Source organism: Drepanopeziza brunnea, assembly GCF_022702325.1.
Source record: "Drepanopeziza brunnea f. sp. 'multigermtubi' strain 214-2 chromosome Unknown ctg16, whole genome shotgun sequence".
In the NCBI taxonomy this organism is placed as follows: domain Eukaryota; kingdom Fungi; phylum Ascomycota; class Leotiomycetes; order Helotiales; family Drepanopezizaceae; genus Drepanopeziza; species Drepanopeziza brunnea.
In genome coordinates, this window is record NW_027094079.1 from 1451110 (window position 1) to 1474214 (window position 23105).

Sequence of the window (23105 nt, forward strand, 5' to 3'; positions counted from 1 at the left end):
TCCGTACCTAGCTGTACGGATATCCTTCCGCAGAGGCCAGTACGTGGTTCAAATCCCTTCTCTCTCTCTCTCCCTTTTTCTTCTTCTTGATAACACTTATTCATTCAGCCATACATTCCTTTTTTAAAAAGGCCCGTTTGATAACGCTTCCTTCCTAGTCATCTTTCCAGGCCATTTTCGAATTCCTACCTATTTTATGATATAACGGTAAGTCAATCAGTGTTTGTTTGGTGAGCAGCTTTCTCCGGATAGGAATCGAAACCTCGAAACTGAAAAAAACCAGGAACTAGGAACTAGGAACTACCGAGGTAGGAAGCAAGCTCGAAGCCTCGAAAGTAAGTAGGTCGGAGCCAGAAATGTACACAGCACTTGCTCACTTCCGAAGCACCTAGTTCCGAGAACACCACAAATTCCAATCCCAAATTCCAATCCCAAATTCCAATTCCCAATTTCCTTGTTCTCCACGTGCCTTTGAGCCCGTATACGGAACTTTTCTTGTACGGCTCTTGTAACACCAATCGCCACTACGTAAAAACCCTTTGATACGCTACCTGACCGAGGCAGGTACTTCTCTACCTTACTTATCATACATTGACTCATCCTTATCAGATTACCAAGGATGCCGTACGGATCTCATACCTACCAAGCTACCTCCCTATCTGACCGACAGGAGGAACGTCAGTCGGCATCAAACCATCAGCTACCTACCTAACCTACCCACTCAATCCTTTTTCAAACGAAGAAGAGTACATCCCGTATTTCCCGCACTCCCAAGCACCAGTCACACGTAGTAGGTTCTCCAAAACCCGTAGAAAGCGCTTCCCAAACAAAGACTCTTTGGCGAACTGCGTCAGAGACACATTTCCAACGCAGGCGTTCTACGTGGGAACATGAGCCGTCTATTTCTATCTTCTATATTCTGATTCCTTCTTCCTAGCTCCTGGTACTCCGAGATTCTCCTCCCGAAGTGACTAGATGAGATTTGTTAAACGGCATCTTACCTCTCCCATAAGTGATGATGATGATGATCATCATCTCTGCTCTCCTCTCTCTACCCCTTCCAAACCCAGCGTTCATCTTTCATGACCGTTTGCTCGTAAAAGAACCTCTCTCTCTCTCTCTCCCTGTCTCATCGCCAATGACCATTCTCCTACCTTTTCGAATAGATACCAACCTCTCCATCTACCCTACCCGCTTCCAACATCGACCTATCCACCAGTGATGGTAACAATAAGTAGATAACAGCGCTAACTCTAACTCTAACTCTTTCTCTACCTCTGGTTTAGTTTAGTAGATCCTGCATGCATTGTAGATACCCCTCCTTTTGGTTTTTGTTCTAACCTACCTACTCCTCTACCTACTACCTACTCCTACCTACTCCCACCTACTCCCACCTACTCCTCTACCTACTACCTCCCCCTACCAACTCCGTATACCCCGTATACGCAGGTGCCAAGCACATCGCCATACACCAAAAGATAAACAAACATCCCCTTCCTCCCCCCATCCCCCCCCACCCCATCCCCCCCATCCCCATCCCAGTTCCAAACCCGCGCAACCCATCCACCCACACCCACCACCCTCTCCATCCCCCGCCCCCCCTCCACCAATCCCACCCGCATCCCCAACCCCACGATCCCCAACCCCAACCCCACGATCCCCCCACCGCCAAAAGCAGCAAGCACACCAAACAGAGATCGCAGATCCGCCGTTCCTCTCTCTCACTTACGCGCCCAAACCCAACCAACACCGACCCCAAGTACAGTACTTGTGCCTACCTACCTACCTACCTACCGACCTGAGACCGGCTGCATACCCGAATGCGCGGAGGAGAGTCTGAGATGGATACCTACATACCTACCTACCTAGCCACCTACCTTAGCTAGGATGCAAGAGGACGGTCGTCGACTTCTTGTTTACTACTACTACTCCTCCTACTCCTATTGACTACTACTACATACCACCCCTCCTCGAATCCGAGATATCCCACTTACCCACCACACATACCCACACACCACACACCACACACCCACCATCCACTTGACCCTTCCCCTCCCCTCCCATACCAAACATACCAAACATACTACCTACCTACCTACCCTCCCCTCCCATACCAGCAACCATCTCAGCAACCATCTCAGACTCCAAGTCTCAGTCTCCGAATCTCAGACTCCAAGTCTCCGAGTACCGCTAGCTACCGGGTATTGATTGATTGACTTTGATGAATGAATTACGTCAACCAACAGGCGGTGGATGGTGGATGTTGGATGTTGGATGTGGATTTTGGATTTGGGATTAGGGATTAGGGATTTGGGATTTGGATTAGGTTGCATAACATAACATAACATGCATTCAAGTCATTCGTTGGTTGGTTGATCGATGACGATAACTTACCGGGCGAGAAATTTTCATTACATATTGCACAAATGTACAGGAATACGGTACCCATCTCATCAGTCCTGGTAATAGCCCAGAGGAGAGGGAAGAGATCACAATAGTCACTATGAGGCAATGTAGATCAAGATCTTTGGTGTTTGAAGATCTTGCTTGCTATTACTTGGCATGCTATGATCTGTGTACTAGCAACTCATGTCTTTCCCCAAGTGCGATTTAGACTTTTTCCCCCCCCCCACGCTCCCACGCTCACATGTCCCCCACGCCCCCCCCACACGCCCCCCCACGCTCCCCCACGCCCGAGAAAATAAGAAAAAAGCAAGGATCAATCCGCCCTTGGGCATTGATGGATGCAAAGCTGTAGCCATCCGACGCCATACGCAATGCAAAGCAGACCCTGTGCCACCCACCCACGCCATCAATGCAGTACCGCAGTACATATCCCGGTGAAGCAAAATGTGCTATGCTGGGAAGAGGAAATAAACAAAAACAAAATAACACTAAATGTACTCTACAGTCGAAAGTCGAAGAATGAGCATCCAGAGCAAAACGAATGAGATTCAGGGTAGCCTCGGCTCTAGATCAAGAACTTCTTGTCCAAGACCCGAATCGCTCGCTGGTCCTCTCCCACAATGTTGAGCTTGTCGTGCGGAATATCGGCCGTGGATCGTTGGGCATCCCCTCCGGCAGACTTCGGGCTCTTACTACCGTGCCGACTGGCGTTGCCGTTGCTGTTGCTCTTGTTGTCCGACATGACGCACACCGAGTCCGTGGCATGCACCAAGCTGGAGATACTCGGGATGCTCTGAGCTTGCGAGGTACTGGCCGACTTTGGTGTCTCTCTCTTGGGAGAAGCGGGTCGAGTCGCCGGAGAAGGGGTAGTGGCTCGAGATTGGGCGGTGCCGTTGACTTGAGGAGGGGTGGTGGTTCTCGGAGTCTGAAGTTGGACTGGGGCGAGTGGCACTTGTACCGGTGGGAGAGAGATCGGGGCCATGGGAGTCGAGAGTCGGGGATCGATCATGGGAGGGCTTTGCAGGGCTCTCTGGGCGATCTGGGCTTGCTCGGCGATGAGGCGGGTAGTGGGAGGGACGCGCGGGCTGGGATTGGATGGGTAGCTTGGCATTGACAGAGCCAGGTTCGCAGCGGTTGCAGTGCTCATCCCTCTGGAAGAGCTGGGAGGAGGTGGAGGGAGCGACGCCTCGGAGAGAGGCGGGGGCGCTCGCTCGTAGGCAGCCTGGGGATGCGGTATCAAGCCATTCTGAACATGACCGTTCATCATGTGAGGGCTGTGATGTGGGTATGGCGAGCTGTGGACAGATCCGGGGGGTGGGGGCGGGAGAGGAGAGTACATCTGGTGGCCTGGATAATGGCCATACGGAGGAGTCTGGGCGGGGGAAGGTGGCCACGAGTATCCGGACTGGTAGCCGTAAGGTGGTGGCGGAGGTCCTCGGTGGGGGGTAGGCTGCATGGGTTGGTGTTGCATGTATGGACTCTGCTGCATAGGTGTTCGGGTAACAGCAGGTCCCTGAGCCTCGTGTACGGTCGATTCGGGATACATGCCCTTGACTGGGACAATGTGACGAAGCTGTGGGTCTGTCGTTGGCGTATGTAGCTCGGGCGCATTTGGATGCGGTCGAGAGTAGTAGCTGATCAGATGGAGGTGTTGGCCGGTAGAGGTTGTAATGCTGAAAGATTGCTTCATCAATCCATCAGGCTTGTATCTGTACCCGTCTGGCCCATCGCCGTCCATGTCGAGGTCCTCATCACTGCCTCTTCCGCTGTCTGGTGTCTTCCCATTAGGCCGGCGAACGGGCGGGGGAACAAATTGGCCTCCTCCTCTCTTGCCCTCCATCTCGCGGTAGGTCAGGAAACTCCCCGAAACTCTGCTCGCACTCCACGATTTTCCGTCTGTCCATCTGCGCATGCCTGCTTCCCTCTCGTCCCACACGAACACCGATCCAGACTTGATGGATTGTCTCTCCTTCTCCGACAGTCTGCGTTGCACTCGAGGTAATAATCCCAGGCGGCAGGCCTCGAACAGCTTGATTGCGTCTGCTGGCGACCTGACGTGGCCGTAGTATGTATCCATCTTGTCTGTACTCTTCTATCCACACAGGTGGATTACCTCTTGAGAAAGTTCTGAACGCGATTCCAAGATTCTCGTTCCTCAGCGCATGCCTCTGCAGCGCGGAATGATTGCTGTTGAGTGGCGCCGTCTAATATCTGTGGCCTCCTGCAGATCCTACGTGGGTGTCTCCACGCGATCTTGGGGCGTCAGAGAAAGCTCAACTGGTGGGCCTCTGGCACAGTGGTCAAGAACTGTGGTAGTCGGAGGCTGTTTTGAAAAGGGCGACCGCGGGGTGAAACGGTTGCCGTATGAGATTCCGGTCCTTCGGATGAGTGTTAGCTGCAGCTCATCCAGCCATGCAAAAAAAAGAGTCGACGACGATCTGGACGGCGAGATAAGGTGAAGCACTAAGTGTCAGAAAGCTTAAATAGGCTTCTGGGCAGCTCTGTGTATCGTCTTGCCCCGACTGGAGGCGTTATAGAAGAGTGCTGGCCCTAGCAGCGTAGAGCCGGGCGTGATCTGCCAGAGCGCGGAGAATGTTATGTATGTGCTTAAGTGCTGGACTAGGAAAACATTGGGGCCCTCCGCGTACATGCCCAGAGGCCGAGGCGCGCCAAACAGGTGAAAGTCACCAGATAGTAGGGATGGTTTTTCCATGTGTGTAAAACGACGCGACAAAGATCTGATAACGAGAGAAAAGGTACGCACCTTGCGACGAAGCGTCGGCGGGGAGATCAAGCGTTTCCCAAAGTCGTGTTGGGCATGTGGGTATGTAGTGGTCGTCGTTGGGTAGCTCGGTCGGAGGGGATTGGAGAAGCTTGAATGGTTCTGGTCACGGGACTTCTCTCCCAGGTCGACTCTCTTTTCTTGCACGACTCTCCGTCTCAAGGCACAAGATGTGGACTTGGAGTATGTTGATTAAGAGGATAACCCCCCCTTTTTTTTTTCTCTTTTGGTGCGTGAGTTTCTGATGATTCCGAATATAATCTGATCTTTGCTGGATCTGTCGTGCTGAGCTGAGCTAAGCAGATCAGAGCAGTACGGTGCGTTGCGGTAGAGAAGTCAAGTCCTTTCTTTGTGGACGCCGTCTCGAGTGGTCTTGAGGGAGCAATTCTTTTAAGAGTAACTCAGCGGCGGACTTCACGGTATATCAAGGACTTGCCATATGCCACGTTACCGTCCCAGGGATGGACAAAGCCGTTTGGCGTTCGTTGGTTCAAATTATCTTAGATTAGGCTTTTACTTGGGCCCGGCTAGGGTGCACAGGCAAGTATCTGTAAGGACCGAGGGGACGGAGGCTACGACACCGTTTAATCCTATTTAGGCAATGGAGGCAAGGTTTCCGATCCCGCATGGGGCAGTATATGCTATGGTATGCGTGAGGAAAGGTCGAAGGTTATGCCCTGGATAAGGAAAAAGATCTGACGGGAGTAACGGTAACAAGCTAATTAGTTGTACTTACTGTGCTCCGTACCGCACTGGGATGTTGCAAATGCAATGCGCATATCAGACGTCGGAGTCTAATTGATGGGATGGTGTTGAAGAGCGCCTTGGCCTTGGACTTGACCTTGGCGCTGCTGCTCTGGCTTCCTTTTCCTCCAAGGCCAGAGGTTCCGAGGCATAGCAGAGAGAGAGAGAGATAGAGAGAGAGAGAGACTCACTCTGTACTGACCATATCTCCATAGATGCCTCCCTCGCTAAGATGGAATTCTTAGGTACGAAGGCACGTACGTAGTATGTGTAAGTAAGTGTATGTATGTACGTAGTAAATAGCCATGCTTCCTTCCACCTATCAAGAGCCAGCCCCCTTCTTCCCTTCTTCCCTGGGTATACTATTACCGTCAGTCACAGCTGACTTGGCTTGTTCCGACAAGACTCTGAACAAGCAAATATCGGACACCTTGGCTGTGTGGCTTTGTTTCTCGGACAGGGTCTGGGTGGATGGCGGGTCTCGGACTCAGGACGTGGCTATGCTTCACGGGAGCTGGAGAGTACCTCCGTAGAGATGATGGGTGGATGGATCCCCTTTTGGCTGGCTGGCTGACTGACAGACGAACGAAGAAAGGAGAGAGAGGCCTTTGCACATTGCACATGCGGTCGAGAGAAATACTACGTACGTACCGGTAGTATGAGCTTACCGATTCCACCCCCGTTTCTTGCCGACCAAAGGATCCATCCTCATCCGGGCTTACAAGTGCAGGCAGGAGATCCCATCCAGTCTAGTCCACCGGTAGTCCAATCTTCGGTTTGGTGGCTGGCAGGCAGCCTTCCACGTACCCACTCGCAAGATCAGGGTTGGTACTTCGAGTACACGCAATTACAGCTGGAGTGCTGCAGTCTCAGCTACAAATACTCCGTACTACTATATTCTTCTCATCTCGCATATCGGCCTCCGCGGGAGAGCGAATGGCAGGTCACCCAAAGAAAGTGATGCATTAATGCATGCCCGTGCTCGGTAAACTCTTTCAAGCCCCGACCGAATCGAATGTCTAGGTAGTCGACGAAGAAAGTTGCTTGGAACATTGAGCCAAGTTACGGTCAAGAGGGAAACCGGAGGTAATGATTTAAGCACCGCTAAACAAGATGAAACATCTAAGTAACTGCTGACTGACTGCACCGAGTGACAGACACGGCATTCATACTTATCACTTCATACTTATCACGAGTTGGTCTGTCGGTCGATGGACTGCCTGACTGCCTCACCTCGTTTAGCCTTGCCTCGCCTTACCTCGCCTTATCTCTCGCCTTACCTCGCGAGGCCTCGCCTATACGGGTTGTTTCTCTTCCTTCCTTCTAGCGCAGCTTTCTTTCAACGACTGACGAGGCCTGTGGGTCCTCTCCGCAAGGCCAGGCAACCCTTCGCAACGCCCGTGATCAGAGCATCCAGGTAGGAGGAGTAGCTTCCTATTCTACGGACGGCAGTTCGTCCAGTTCAGTTCTATTCAGCGTCGCTCTCTCTCAACCCGACGTCCACCACCACCACCACCAGCTCCTCCTCCCAACCTGACCTTCACACTCCTATAGCCTGTAGTAGACTAGTAGCTACCTACGGAGTGCTCGGGCTTGCGGAGTTTGAGCAACTCCTGCCGACGATCTGCCCATTCCATTTACGGAGAGGAGGATAGAGTTGCGCTGTAGGGCAGGGGGGGCCAGTGCTTCAAACCCAAAACTCTAATGGAGACTGGGCACGCGTATGCCCGCATCTGGGCACAATTATGAACAACTCACTCCCTTCAGCCATGATGATGAGAAAGGCCGCCGATCTCTTCGTCCATGCTCTGTGGCATTGCGATCCTCCTCCGCCCAACGATCGAGATGGTGTGTCAGTCAGTCCCCCTGGTAGTTGAGAAAGCAAGCAAGCAAGCAAGCAAGCAGAAGGTCTTAATGCCAGAGTTCATTAAGGTCTTAAGGTCAGAGTTCTATCATCCTCCGGTACAGTAAGAAGCCTTATACGAGGTGCCAAGCCAAACCTTCTCACCCGACACGGCTGTACGGCGCCTTAACTCCTGACCAGCGGATTTCTTATTTTCTTATTTTCTTGTTCTCTTATTTTCTTATTCTCTTATTCTCTTGTTTTCTTACTTTCTCACCTGATCGGATCCCGAGGGGCCCAGCGTGGCTTGCGCGCTAACAAAGCGATTGGCAACAAAGCGGAGGGGCTTGTCTCGATGGGCAGAAGCTTGGTGAGTCTTGGTCGTCGCAGATCGGCCTATGAGTTCATACGTCGCACTTTTCATATACGTAGTAGTAATATTAGTAGAAGTAGTAGTAGGAGTATTTATTTCTAAGTACTTAGGTACTTATGACAGTACGTATAGCCCTTATCTCGCATTCGGCAGTTGGTCTGGTCTCACGCCGCAGAGCAGCATTGTTTCAATCAAATCATCTACCTATCCATCCAAGCGAGATAATGCATATGGTTGGTAGTTATCTTTACCCCCAAACCCAATAAGCGACTATTCCCGCCCTCTGAATCCATACAGTACTGTAGAAGTAGTTGTACTACCGGTACCGGTACTACATAGTAATACATACCCACCCATCTTCCTTCCTTCTCCTCCTCCCCCTACCCCCTACCCCCTTCCTTCCCCCCTTCCCACCTCTCAGTCTCCGTACGGACTAGGGCTTACCTTACCTCACCGCACCGAATTAGTTGCGTATAACTTTATTCCCCTTGGCGCGGCAATCCGTGTCGGTCTTGGCGCTGCATCCCAAATGCCGTCGTGTCAAACAAATTCAAGGTTTTAAGCATGTTTTTTAACCTACTGCAGATCGCCCCCGCCGCCCGCCGACGGCCGGACACCCTTGCTTTGCTATGCTTTGCTATGCTCTGCTATGCTTTGCTATGCTTTCCATTCCAAATCCCATCCCAACCCAATCACACATCCGAAATGAATCGGTAAGTACGTACGTAGGTGTGGCCTTATTGACACCCCTCTCCGTCTGCGAGCGAGTGAGCGGGTGGGAGCGGGTATGGGTAGCAGTGAACGACTGGGCTATTACTGTAATTGGCATTGAGATACAAATAGATACGCTTTCGTCTCCGTTTCGGCTTAAGGTTTAAGTTGAGCTTTTGCGCCAAGGGCGAAAAGGAATACTCCGTACGTACCCTATACCCTACCGAGTATGCCTGCAGCCTGGACGGGGGCGGGGATTACCCACGTCGCGACTAGGCCTGGTCGCGACAAGACGGACTTGGATATCAGAACGTAGTAGTAAGTAGTCCTACTACAGTACGTAGTACGTAAGGTGGATCCGATCTCGGCTTGGCTGACGAGAGTTTTTTGGGGGTATTTTTTTTTTCTCATTTTCTTTTTTTTTCTTCTTGTCTTTTTCCTTTCTTTTTTTGTTCGTCGCTTTACTTTTCGGCTTTTACTTTTTCTGCTTGCCTGTTTTTGTCTGCCTTTCCGCTTAAGATTCAAGTACTGCGTATTACGTATCGCTTCCGATCTCCGCGCGCGCCCGCTAATAATGCAATACGATCCCCATGCCAGACTATACTGTACCATATTACACTACACCAACCGGTGTCTACCTACCTCGCTAAATATAATGACTAATGGATAAGTCGTACCTAATGGTAACCGCCCTGCGTGTTTTGCCTTTCATTTTCATTTCGTAAAATCGGAATTACGGAGGGAGATCCGAAACCAAGACTTGCTTGATTTAAAGTACAGCAATTTTAAAACAAAAAAATTATAACATAAAAAAAAATATTCCGAGAGATCCAAAATAAAAACCCTGGACCTTGCGCTTTCTAAACGTATCGTCCCGTCCGTCCGCCGTCTGCCGTCCGAAGCTTGAGATGAGATGAGACGAGACGAGACGTGAGAGGGGAAGGGGGAGAGAGAGAGGGAGAGAGAGACGGAAAAAAGAGAGTTAAATTTAGGGTTAGAGTTGGGCTGGCCTTTCTATTGGAGTCTCGCACTCGCAAGCCTACCCAAAGAAACGGAACGGAGTATAACCAAGTACACACGGATACTACTACTACGTATGTACTGCACGAAGCCTGGATGGACTGTACATAGGGCGAGCTTGGATTGAGATGAATGGAACTAAGGGGATGTCTGTTCGCAGCGGAATACGGAGAGCGGCTGAACGAAAGCCCATCACATCGCAGGAGATTATGTATGTGTGTAATGTAGGTAAGATGAGGAAAGCATATACTACTTACGATGTAAAATCTTAAGTACGTGATGTAATGTTATGCATTCCCCCCCCCCACGCTCGCCCCCCCACGCCTTCGAAGAGCGCAATATAGGGGAACTACAGTACCCACGGTACAGGGCTAAGTATTCCCCCTAGTACGTCCCAGGCGTAAGTAGTAGTATTACCCCTCGAGGGTAGGGTAACCAGGGGGTTTAAAGTGGAAACTAGACTTTTGAGGCACCCTCGAGGGGTAATACTTAGGCCTGTCCCGTGGTAGTAATATGCTACTAGTAGTAATCCTCGAGTGCATCAGGTATTCATTCTTGTACGTAGTAATTTCCACAAATTAAATTCGAGATAACCGACCATTAGCTCCGTAAGTAAGCATGTACTATACAAGACATTTTTCTCCGCTGCTGCATACTGCCAAGAGCGGCCTTGTCCCCCTTACGGATATTATACCTGATGCGCTTATCTCCTGCTCTCGCTCTCCGCACGTGCACACTGACATATAGTTTGAGACCTCTGCTAGGCTGAGTGTCAAACGGGAGAAGATCGATCGATCGAATAGTAGTAAGTAGCGACGGATAAGTTATACTCCGTAAACAAATTCTTTCCCCTACTAGTCTATTTCATGCGTGATATTTTATCCCCCCCCCCCCCTTACCAACCCCCCGCCCCAAAAAAATGTTGGCATGATAAATAAAGGGATATGGATCTAATTAACCCCTTCGCAGATATATTACTGCTATATATTCTCATTTCGTTCGTGCGCCCTACCACTCAAGGCTTCATTGATTTACAGCGTCTCGCGCAGCGTCAACGCCGCTTTAGGCAGCTCCCGCAGTTGAGTTTGACGCTATTTCCGTAATCGTAATACGACTGCCGTATTTGATATGAACTACTAGTCTATTTACTACGTACAACGACTTCCGTAGTACTAGTACGTTTTGCTACGCCTGAGCACCGATCAGTTAGTATTCAATGATTCAACGCGCATGCTGTCGAATGATAGAACCCTAAGTGGTGGGGCGCGCGAACAGAGTGAGGATATACGGAACGGTATCCAGTTGGAAGAAATACGCAGTAGATGAGACTTCCGTCTACGGATTACAGTCCCCCGCCCCCGCCCCTCCCCATTCCCCTTGAATACTACGTAGTACTACCTACTGTACTACGTACTAGTACATGTCGAAAAGCATAGTAAAATTTGGCACAGGCCCTTACCAGGGCTTAAACCAATAAACTTATAACGATCTAGTTTTGAAAAGTATCTCCAGGCAAGTCTCTAATTTATGCAATGAAAACTGATAAGGCTTTTAAGCCATTCAGAGACCGCCGCTCTACTGTACTCTGTACGATTTATCAGGCTACATTAGGTCCCGTATGCAGTCAGAGAGGGTGGGGGGACTGTACTACTTCTAAAAGTAGCGGAACCGAACTAAGCTTTCGCGAATCGGAAATTGCAGTTAGAGTTCGTCATTGGCATACGTATACGGCACGGAGTACTTAACTGTATACAACACTCTCATCCCCAAAAGCAAAACTAGAGACAGATGACGGCATGTACGCGCTAATCGCATATTTAGACAGAATTGCGGAGTCCGCGATGTCCGTCTCCGGCACGTGAGAGAGGCAAGGGGAGGGCGCTACGAAAGGTCAGAAAAGAGTCGTAGCGCCGACCGTACTTTGTTACTCACCTGTGTTTGGCAGCCTTGCGGAGATTACGGAGCTTACGCAGAGGGGGGGAAGACGGAGACCAAGATGGAGATAGCGCCTTAACCTATCGTAAGCTTGCCGTCCTTGAATTTAAGCTTATCCGTGTCTTGAGTCCTGACCAGCTCTCACCGTCCAGCTTGTTTGGCTGCTACCGTGGGCTTTCTTCAGGATCGACTCCTCCAGGACTCTTTTTCAAATCTCCTTGCTTGCAGTTTCGCAGATACCTACACGTATGATATTCGCGGGATCTCATATGTACCGTGATCAACCGTCGATATCTGACCTCTCTTTCTCTGTATCCTTCCTTTCCGGACGAGAAAAGAAATAAACCTCGCGTTGCTTATTGTCGCGTGTTCAGTGTCAGCTCCAAAATATAGTAGTACTACCTCCTCTTCTTCTTATTTTCCTCTTCTTCTCCTTTCGTACTGTACTCCGTGTTAATTATACTACCCCGCCTCTAAAAAAAATAACGGATCCAGTGTAGCCTTATACGTAGTAAATCGTGGAGCGGTGGGTTTCTGAATGAATGGCTCAGAGCCTTGTCGACTCTATTGCATAAATTAAATACGTGCTTAAAGATCCTTTTCAAGGCTACTTCCCCCCCTCCTTGAATAAATGTAATACCGGGTCTTTTATGGGCTGATTCCAGGGGGTATAGCAGGAGGCAAGGCAAGGAGTAATAGTGGAGTATACAAGGATTTGAAGCCAATTGAAATAAAGCCTACCTAACTTTACTTATCCTTCGTCTTGCTTAGAATCTTTCTTTTTTTTGCTTAACATTCTTGTGTGCTCGACCCGTTTTCAATCTATTAATAGCGATAATATATATCAATCAGTTATTACCACGGTACAGGCGTAATTATTACCCCCTTGAGGGTGCCTCAAAAGTTCACGTTTCCATTATAAACCCCCTGGTTACCCTACCCCCAAGGGGTAATACTTACGCCTGGGACGTAGTAGATCCACCGATTCCTTTTTTAAAGGAGCTTTTCTACGACCTTTGCTCTTGAAATACCGAAGAAACGTCGTATACGCTCGAAAGACACTCTTTTATGTAACAAAGATATTTTCTATCTGTTTATATCGCTTAGTCGATCTCTTTTAAAAGACGACGAGAAATCACATCGGAGGCCTTAACACGCTGTTCTTGATAGCTATATCGAATCTTTATACGAATCGTAATAGAAGCGTTGTCAAGCTATAATTGATATTCAAGGAGGGCCAATTTCATGCTAGATAAAATCTTAATCGATTGATATTTTATTTATTCCGATTGGCTCAAAACCCTTGTACACTCCACTATTACTCATTGCTATGCCTGCTTTACCTCTGGAATAGGCCCACAAGAGACCCAGTATTACATTTACTCAAGGGTGGGAGAGTATACCTACAGAGTAAGTTTATTAGTCTAATCCCTATTAAGATCCCTTGCAAAATTATACTTTCGTCTTTCATTTAGAAGGGGATAGTACAGTACCATCCCGTCCCCCCTCCCCCTTCCTTAGTAGTAAAAACAACTACATGTCGAAAGATTTTTTGGGCAAGGGCTTTCTCTTACGAGGGCTTGGACCAATAAATTTATAACGACTTAGCCTTGGAAAGTATTATTAAGCAAATATTTACGGAGAAGTCTGTGCAATACAGTTCGCAAGGCTTTGAGCCGTTCAGAAACTCGACTCTGTACGATTTATAGGGCTAAACTGGGTCCGGCTTGTACTACGTATTTAGGGGGGTGGGGGGGACTGCAAAGTATAAACTCAGCCTTCTTTTTCGCAAGCCTTGGCTGCGTCTGACGCAGCCAGCTAGCCAGCCAGCCACCAAAGCCGCGTCTGTCTCTTCAGCCTTACTTGTACCTTAGCTAAGGTTACCTCCGTACGGCGTACGGACGCCGGAAGGCAGTATAGCCGCCGCCGTACTACGTAGCACCTATACAACCACGATTATGGTTATCGGGTTGAGCTAGTTTCCGACCCGAGCGGGAGGGCTATCACGGGGAGGATATCGAAAACACAAAAAAGCTGTCTAGTTCCTCTGCATTCCTTCGCTAACCCTACTGCTCGATGGCGCGAAGGAGCAAATCTTCTCGCAAGACTCCTGGTCCAGTTTCAAGGGCCGATTCCGAAACCGTGGTGTTCTGATCTGCTTCCTTCCCTGCTTGTCGAACAAGACTTTTTTTATTTGATATAAGCTCGACGGCTTTGTTTAGAGTTGCGACAACGTGGAATCGGATATTGGCTACGGACTGATGTCTTGTCTGAGATATAAAAAATGACCCGCTCTTCAAACAAGCTTGCGGCGATGCGGTAGGACTCTTCAGTCCCCCCACCCCCCTAAATAGTATAGTAGAAGATGAAAGTATAATCTCGCAAGGCTCTGACCAGGGCTTGAACCAATAAACTTTTAAGAATTCAGCCTTGACAAACAACTTTAAGTAAGTAGTACTACTACAGCTATGCAGTATTTAGTCTGTGCAATAGAGTTGACAGGGCTTTGAGCCATTCAGAAACGACCGTCCACGATTTCTGGAGCTAAGCTGGGTCCGAGACATTTACTTAGTATTTAAGGGGAGGGGGAATACTTCCGTAAGGTAATACAGCCATAACCCCTAACTATATATATAATCAGACGATCTTACTCGCTTATTACTACTAATTTGTCTCAGGTCCGGTTAAACCTGTTTGCCGTCCCTTCCGGGAGGCTTTCTAGGGAGCTCGTCTCCTATTCGTCTCCTTGAGGAGCTGGCTCTAGCTGGGCTTGCTAGGCTAGCGCGAGGGCGAGTCGAATAAGAAACAAATATATGTGTATACGAATAATAGCCAGCACCCTCGCGCGGACATCAATCCGTCTACCCATCCATCCTATTCGGGGCTCTCGAGGGGCTCCCGTACGGTAAGGAACGTCGTAACAAGCTTAATCCCACTAGAGTACAATAGGCAGTCCCTCACTCGAGCAAGAAGGCCGCCGTCGCCGCGACGGGCTCAGGCCGCCGTCAAATTTGAGTCTGCGTAACTTGGCTCTTTGTCGGCCGTTACCGTAAGATAGGCAAGTCCTTTTGCGTTTATTATTAATCCTAGTTAGTTCGTGCTTACCGACCTCCCGCACGGTACTTCTTCAGATAGAGATGCATATACTCCGCTCCGTATAGTTTATATGTATGTATATACAGTACATAATACTCATGCCTAATTTCACATGTGAGCGGCACGGCAGTTGCTTATCGCATTACGATGCCAGTCAGCAAGTGCCTTAGTACCTTACCTCCTATTATATTATATTATTAATTCTATCACATTGATTATCAGAAACCTTGAATCCGTCAGCAGCTTCGGCGTCGACGTCGACCGAATGACATAACCCTTGGCATCCTTCGCATAAGCAAACAAGCAAGAATACGATGCGCCAATACCAAGCCCGGGAGGCAGGGATCCCACACTTGGCGGGATAACCTTAAACTTTCTTTGTACCGTACAAGTCCGGATACGGATACGTAAGCATACTAGCTGTTTGAAATTTCTTGCCTGTTGCTTTGGGTAAAGTAGCGGTGACTACTCCATCGAGAAGAGAGAAAAGAGAGAGAGCGCGCGAAAAGTTAGCGCGTGGATCTTGGCATTCCTTAGTATTAATACTAGTATTGTTAGGATTATCATTATCATTACTAATGTTTTGATCTTCCTGGGCGGAATTTGGGAATAAAGGAATGGGATTCACGCGAAGGAAGAGAAAAATTGAGAAGAAAAAGAGGATGCTGTTATCAATTCTTTCGGAAGAGGAGACTCTAAAGAAGAGACGGATTGTTAACCACAACTCCTTCAGATTTTCACGTGAAAATATAGACAAGCTGAAAAGATGATAAAAGTGGGGCTGCCTGATGATGATAAGTGATGCTCTAGACTCGTACTCTCCCCCCCCCCCAATGAATACATGTCGAAAGTATAATTTTGCAAGGGATCTTACCAGCTCTTAAACCGATCAAATTATAAGGATTCATTTAACCTTGAAAAGTATCTTTGAGCCAGTTTTTAGTCTGTGTAAAGGAGTTGACAGGGCTTTAAGCCATTTAGAAATCACCGCTCTACGATTTATGGAGCTAAACTGGGTCCGACATTTATTGAAAGGGGGGGGAATAGTATTCTACTTATTTCTACTTATAGGTTGGATGTCTCATTCTTCAGCTAAACGGGGCTCATTTCTCTAGGAAGCTCTACCCATCGTCCTCGGGTTTCGGTTCATGCTTTATTTTATTTTTTTTATTTTTTCGGCTTTGAGTCAATTTTATTTCTCACCTGCTTACTGTTCTTGCTCGCATCGGGCTAAGGCCTTGGTATGGCATTGATCGGATTTGATCGAATCTTCCTTCGTCTCAGATAGAGTGGAACTAAAAGAGGAAGACCGAAGGCAAGAGCCTGTCAGCCTTACGCTGCACACTGTATTTATTAAGCAAAGCCAATAATGTTATGCTTATCCAGCCATGAGTTCGACACGTGCTGCTACTTTATGCGAGGAGATGTGTCAACTTAGTTCTGACTGCGTGCTAGCTTGGCTTCGCTTTGCAACGAAGTGGAAGAAGCATTCTGGTCCACGCCTGTAACTCGCCCATGTTACCGTCAATCTACTGCTAATCTTCCATTGTGGTTATGGTGAATCCAGACCCAGACAAGCGTTTGTCTCGTCCCTTGCTACAGTACAGATACAGCCTTAATCTGGCTTGATGCGGCGGGAGGTACTTGGCAAGAAACGTGCTTGCGGTGAAGCCTAGATTAGATTAAGAATTCTACGTTTGCAGTGATAGAAGCTTGGATTCCGAATGTTGGAATCTGAGATAAGCGCTGCTCATATTATCTAATCCGCTCAACTCGCAGCGCAAATGCGAAAGCGAAGGCATACTGTTAGAAATGCAGGGCTTGACCAATTGGCCTTCTCCATCATTTTCTTTTACGTATTATATGGACTTACTTTCATTCCAACGCTTTCTATTTTAGGGCTGGCCTGTTTGACTTGTGTTTGGAGACAAGGAAGGAGGACACGGCATTCCGTTATCTCAAGATCAAGAGAAAGGTTCGCTAGGCGTTAAGTTCTGATTTGTCGTCGAAGGCAAGGAGTAGACATACGTAGTACGTACTAGTATCATATCTCACCGCTGAAGTTTATCTATTCTTAGCTCCGTTCACGGTATACCTAACACGCATGGAAAGAAAATACGTAGTATGAAGATGATTCAACGTTCTCAGTAAGGAATAGGGAATCCTGGAAGGCCTTGGATTAAAGATGTAACTCAGAGGGGGTTCTCTTTCGGATTTGGAAAAGAAAGAAGGCGAAGAGTGAGAATTCTCCGCACTTTCGCTTTCAATGCCAATACTGACAGATGAGACTAATATAACTGCGCGGAAACTGAATTTAATAATATTCTTTTTGTTCACCGGTATTGAAGCAGAGGTAGTCTTTTTTTTTACCGTTTCTACGGCCCTTATATCAAGACGAGCAAATTGAAGCTGACTAGCTGAAATGATTAAGAATCTTGTTCGTGGATTTTCGCACGGTCAAGTGCGAAACAGCAGCGGAATACTGATATCCAATATATATACACATATATTTATATGCACATCTGATAGAGCCATTGATTACAAGTTGGTGCAGGCGACAAGTGATGTTTAGACTCGCCTGCAAAACAAGCGAAGTAGTATATGTGCATTGCAGCCTGTCGAGCTATTGAAGCCTCATTTACTGATAAACAATATGATTAGTATACTCACGTATGCTTTGAATTCTAAATACAATGTGAAATCTGGTTTATTTAAACTTATTTGCATGGAAGTGCTATCCACGAACAGCCTTGTACTTGCGACAGGTTCTCCAGCTCCAGATCCTTAAAGTTGGAATTCAGACGTAGACAAAGACCAATCTACAATAGTGACCGCGAATGAAAAAAAAAAGAAACTCTACAGCGAGACGGCAGATTTTTCCTCGAGCGAGCTGTGGGAATGTATGCACCAGGTCACGTGGCTACACTAGGTACATAGGTAGCCTTGGCACCAGCATATAGCTCTCCCTCAGCTAGTATAGCTGAGTCTCTTCAGACTTAACGAATACAACTAGTACCACCCATATATTCGTACTTCTCACTCGGTACCTGTAATACCGACACGAGCCATGATTCGGTGTGCTGTCATCAAACCTGCGAGCTGTTACCAGGACTTTGACAGCAATTACGCCTATTGCAACATCAAAGACCAAACCATTCCCGTTGCCAGGTTTATATAGTTGCTAGAGTTGGCAATAGCGGCAAGTCCGGTGAGGCTCAACTCTCACATACAGATTTATGAATTTTGAGAGTGGAAAGAATGCGAGGTAACTCGATTCCCACGCCAGGAGAACACAATGTTAGGAAGCTGCTGACTTCCAGCTACTCAGGAACATCTGGACCCTTGTGTAATTGTAGCAGAGCCGGGGATTGAGCTGTCAAAGGAACAAGGACTACAATGAAAGGCAGGAACTTCAAATAGGAAAGCTCGGGGAGCCTCGTACGATATTTAGGATGTGAGACTGCAGGTAGTTTGGGATCCCGGATATCTTTGACCTATTGAAGATTACGATAAATATTAGTGGTATTTGATAATCTTCCGATTCTCGTAAATTGTTGCAAGGAAAATCAGACATGAATTTTCTTCAGATGTAAGCCGCGATTAGTATAAGATCACCGTCTCCCTTATTCTGAAATCCAATAATTTCTATTGTCTCTCTTCACAGTATGTCATTTTCAAGCCATCTATAAAGAAGGACCGATCAAGATAGATTTACCATTGAAAGCTGAAAAAATAAATGACAGCTGCCATTTTTATTGTTATTATCAAACTGATCATTAATATTGTCGGATCACTGAGGGCCATTGTGGCCATGATGGAAGTGGAAGGTACGAGAGGCCTTAAGCTTGGCAGTGACACGTGAGGATGGCAAGTGCACCCGCGGTTCCCATAACGAACCGCCACAATCTTCCATAGCAATACCAGACATTACCAACACAACAATCCAACCAATTGATACGAGACTAGTCTTATATCACAAACACCTGTGTTACCAACAAGTATCGTCTCGTATAGTGTGCTGCTTCAATCGATAAGACTCATACTTTAATAAAGTTAATGCATTGCCTCTGCTAATTTATATTTGGCGTCCATTCTGTTAAAAATTGTAGTATTATAAAGGAGACCACTGGCTTCTGACTTCGATTAATCTGATCTCCAAACATGAATCATGATTATCAGCAGTGACACTTTATATGCTAAGTGCCTGTTGTATTCGCAGAGAGGTCGGGGTACGCTTCGCTCTACGTGGGCCATAAGGGGTAGCTTAAATTGAATTCCGTATTTCAGGTAAAAAAATCAGAACTTTCGCTTGATATGTATTGATGTATGATGTTCACGATTTGTATTTGTATTGCAGTATAAAGAGACTGTTCCCGTGTTCGAGGAGTTTAATTATTAGATCGAAACTTGCATCCGCGTCTCCTCGCTTAATATATTCTTTACAAGTGTCCAATGTCTATCAGGACGAAATTTCTGCTTCGTAGTTCTAGTGCAAGTTTGAATTCATATTCCCTCAATCTTTACTGCTGTCGTTGATCTTCTCATTGCTATATCATCTTCAGCTCTTTATTCCAGCTTTGAGCTGACATCTGTTTACCGCCACTGCCAAAAGATCTACATGTACAGCCCAATGGCTGCAAGAGATCGCCGCCGACACGTGCTGAGAATAAAAACCAATTGATGCCCCAAGTTTTCGGTATGGTGGTGTCATTTCTGAGGTCTTTAATGTTGAACATTCGGTGATGGCCGAACTTGATGAGGTTTATATTGCAACTCCAGAGGCCTCTCTACTGAACAACCATGATGAATGAAAGAAGCACACCACGTGAGTCCTGAATATTTAAATTACTATTCACTCTAAAAACATTTTAAAACTGTATTCGATCAGTTCTCTTCGCATTAGGCAAACAGAGAGGCAACTAATTTGCAAATAAAGCTCAAGCTCCGTCGGGAGGGAAAGAAGAGTCATCGTATCGAAGCCACCACATTTCGAAATCTTGTAGGGTTTTGGACTATCATTCCCTAATCTAAAGCTTGTTATTCATGCCCCATTCGTTCTGTTAAAGAACAGAGTCTCCTGAGTCGTTTGAATCTTTATATTTATGCATTAAGCCTTATATGGTTGGAATATCTGAGTCAATATTTTAAACTTAATTATAAGGCTATTAACTTTCCTAGGATATTCTTGAAGTTGCATGACGAGATTTGTTATCTAGGAAAGGGCGAACGAAGCTGGGTCCTTAGAGTACAATAGCCTTCTAGATCTCTCCAGCCATGTTTCCGCTGATAGTTCACCCGCCTCACCACTTCCTCACTCCTTTTGCTCCTCTATCCTTTCATATCTTCAACCTCCCCTCTTTTTCAATTTCCAACCTTCGTCTTACATTCATTCATCTTCTTACCTAACCTTCCAAGTTTTCTCGGACCTCCCGTTCCTATTCTCCTCTAATCAGACACCCTTCTTTAAACAAAGAAAACCAAGACAAATCCAGACTGCAAACAAAACCAATCTAATCCAGCTCAGTTCAGCTCAACTTAATTCAACTCAAACCCCATTCTCCCTCCACAATAAACTCAATATCAAAACCTTTCAAACAACCCATCGTCAGCCTCAAGCTCCATCCAGTACCTACGATTCTATAATAAATTCCTTATATCCAGTCCAAGTTTTTCGGCAAAAAAATTCTCCAGAGAAAAAATTTCGAAAAATCCGATCGATCGATACTTCCCTAATCAATTTCAATTTCATTGCACCCTGCCCACTACTAATTACCGCCAGTCTCCTTCAGGAGGACCGCGTATCATAAACCAGAAAAAGAGAGGAAGAAAAACATCTTAACCACTCCCATCTGATTGTGCTACCTGCGAAAGGCGCCAAGGGTCGGTCGTCCACGATCTCCTTTAATCCCCCAAGTTCCCGCCCAATTAATGATATCGCCCGAAAAACGCACCAGCTCATCTTCTGATTCAAAGCATTTGGCCCATAAGTCCAATTTATCTTTCTTTACCACATCCGTTGGAATAAGCATCTGCATCTCCCAATATCCCCGCCTAACCCACGAGAAGCGTAGCGCTTTCTGAGGCTTTCGCATCCATAACTCTGAACTCATATAGTTCACGATGACAGTTTCATCTTGGTTCCACAAGAATATTCGCCTGCTAACACCCGACTCCAGCTTTAAAAGAGATCTCGGGATGTAGGCTTTGCGTATCTTTTTCATCTGCCACTTGCTCGCTTTAATGGCACAATACCAACTCCCTCCTTCACCCTTCCAGATATCAGGTTTGTTTACTATTTGAATTATTAGCTCCGCGTGATAAGTTACGATGTACGGAGTGTATAGATTTAACTAACCCATATAAACGCCAGGTCCTAATTGAGTAGGGCTTGCGGATTCCGTTACGTGTAGCTTATCATGTTCATATAGCTTATTATGTTCATTGATTTTCTCAGCCTCTTCCTATCATTCGCGTAATTAACACAAGCCTATATTATATAAACCAATTGAAACTTACTTTGGAAACTGTTGCATAGCCGATGACCATTTTTCCAAACCAAAATCCGTGAGCTTCGTTGAAGAGAAAGCTCAAGGCTAGCAAGGTCGCGAAGGTAAACGTCGATCGCAGCATCATGCTTATAGCTAACGAAAAGGGAACAAGCTTGCAAGAAGATGACGAATAAAACCCAAAGCAAAACAATGCGAGCTAGACGAAAAGGGAATATGCTTGTAAAGGAAGAGGATGATGAAGTAACCTTGAAAGCAAATGCAAGAAGAAATTTATAATATACACCTTTCTCTTATATCGCATTTGAAAATTCTACTTCGGCTATAAATACTTATGCGGCTAATAACCATCAGCCCACTGGTTATTACGGAGGTACAGAGGTAAAGTATCGCATCCATCGTCGCCTCACGGAGCAGCCACTTTTCTTTACCTAATTGGATTCTGGTAAAATGAGGCTCTTCGAGATTCCGTGCCTAGCGGTCACGTTATTGCATGTTGTGGGCCCAAGCCAGCAGGCCCCTAAGGTGCACAGACCACTGGAAGAGGAGGATGTAACCTCGCGTTGCACATAGCTCTCGAGAGCAATCCACCAACCTTTGCAACTTCATTACTTACCATACCTTTACACAAGTGGGTTACAAATAGTAGCTGCGGATCGACGAGGGTAACGGAATTTAACCGCTGTACCTCCGTAAAAATTTTATTTTTTTGAAATTTTTACATCAAAAATCATCTCAAATGTGAATTATTTATAATATTGCAATCCCCCTTTCCAATTTCAAAAGATCAACGTACCGAGATACAGCGATTATATCTCATGTTCTGATCCACTATGTAAACTAGCTTACTTGGTCTATACATACCTTCGCGATCTTACCTATCGTCGACCTTGGCGATACAAAGCGGAGACCGTGAGGGTATAGCCCAATAAGCTAGTCTCCATAGTAGTTCAGAACATACAGGATTATATAACCGCTGTACCTCCGTAATTACATATAATAATAGATCGGATTAGATCTGAGTGGTTCGGATCCTTGAATACCTAGTAATTCAAGAGAGAGAGCGAACGCTAGTCGTTTAGCGTACTTGGCAAATAGGGGGAATTAATGGTTACGCCGCTCCGGGAAGCGGGCCCATATCGAAAACGTATTTGGAGTGTCTCATCCATTAGTACTAGAATTTGCTATTTACAACTTTCAATGTTAGTATGATTCTTCTGAACCATGGATGCTAAACGAAAACTTGGTCCTAAATCGCCTCTCAAAGAGTCTCATCTATTGGACGCTCCGAAATCCTTTATCTTCTAAGGAGCGCGCTCCTCGAGCACGGCCTGGGAAGAAGCCCAAGACATTTGCCTATTATAAAACTGGAAAAGACGCTTACAACAACTCTTTTGCAGCTTATACACCTCGACCTCCTATTATATACCCGTAGATATTTAGATCTGAAAAACACACGGTCGAGGTAATGCTATTCCTCCATTTTTATAAAATCGCATAGATAATCCTTTTGCCCGCTTACCCGAAACATTCTTCAATAATGTTTTGTTGCTCTATGATTGACCGAAAATAAATGGTTTTTACCGCAAAGGTCCCCCCGTCGCGAAGAAAGCAATTCAATAAAGGGAACGCATGTCGTCGTTCCCGGAACGGCGTAACCATTAATCCTCTTTATTTGCTAAGTGCGTC

At 46.7% G+C, this 23105-nt stretch overlaps 2 protein-coding genes across 2 annotated transcripts; both read right to left on the reverse strand.

The window, feature by feature from the left end:
- Nucleotides 1-2971: 2971 nt before the first annotated feature.
- L3040_008696 (uncharacterized protein) lies at nt 2972-4483 on the reverse strand (the record flags this gene model as incomplete). The annotated part of the gene is made up of 1 exon (XM_007290871.1): nt 2972-4483. One exon carries the CDS (start codon nt 4481-4483, stop codon nt 2972-2974), a length of 1512 nt encoding a protein of 503 aa, XP_007290933.1.
- A 16285-nt stretch (nt 4484-20768) lies between these two features.
- L3040_008697 (uncharacterized protein) lies at nt 20769-21540 on the reverse strand (the record flags this gene model as incomplete). Its single annotated transcript, XM_007290870.2, has 3 exons — nt 20769-21202; nt 21266-21371; nt 21427-21540. 3 exons carry the CDS (start codon nt 21538-21540, stop codon nt 20769-20771), a joined length of 654 nt encoding a protein of 217 aa, XP_007290932.2.
- Between the last annotated feature and the right edge of the window lie 1565 nt (nt 21541-23105).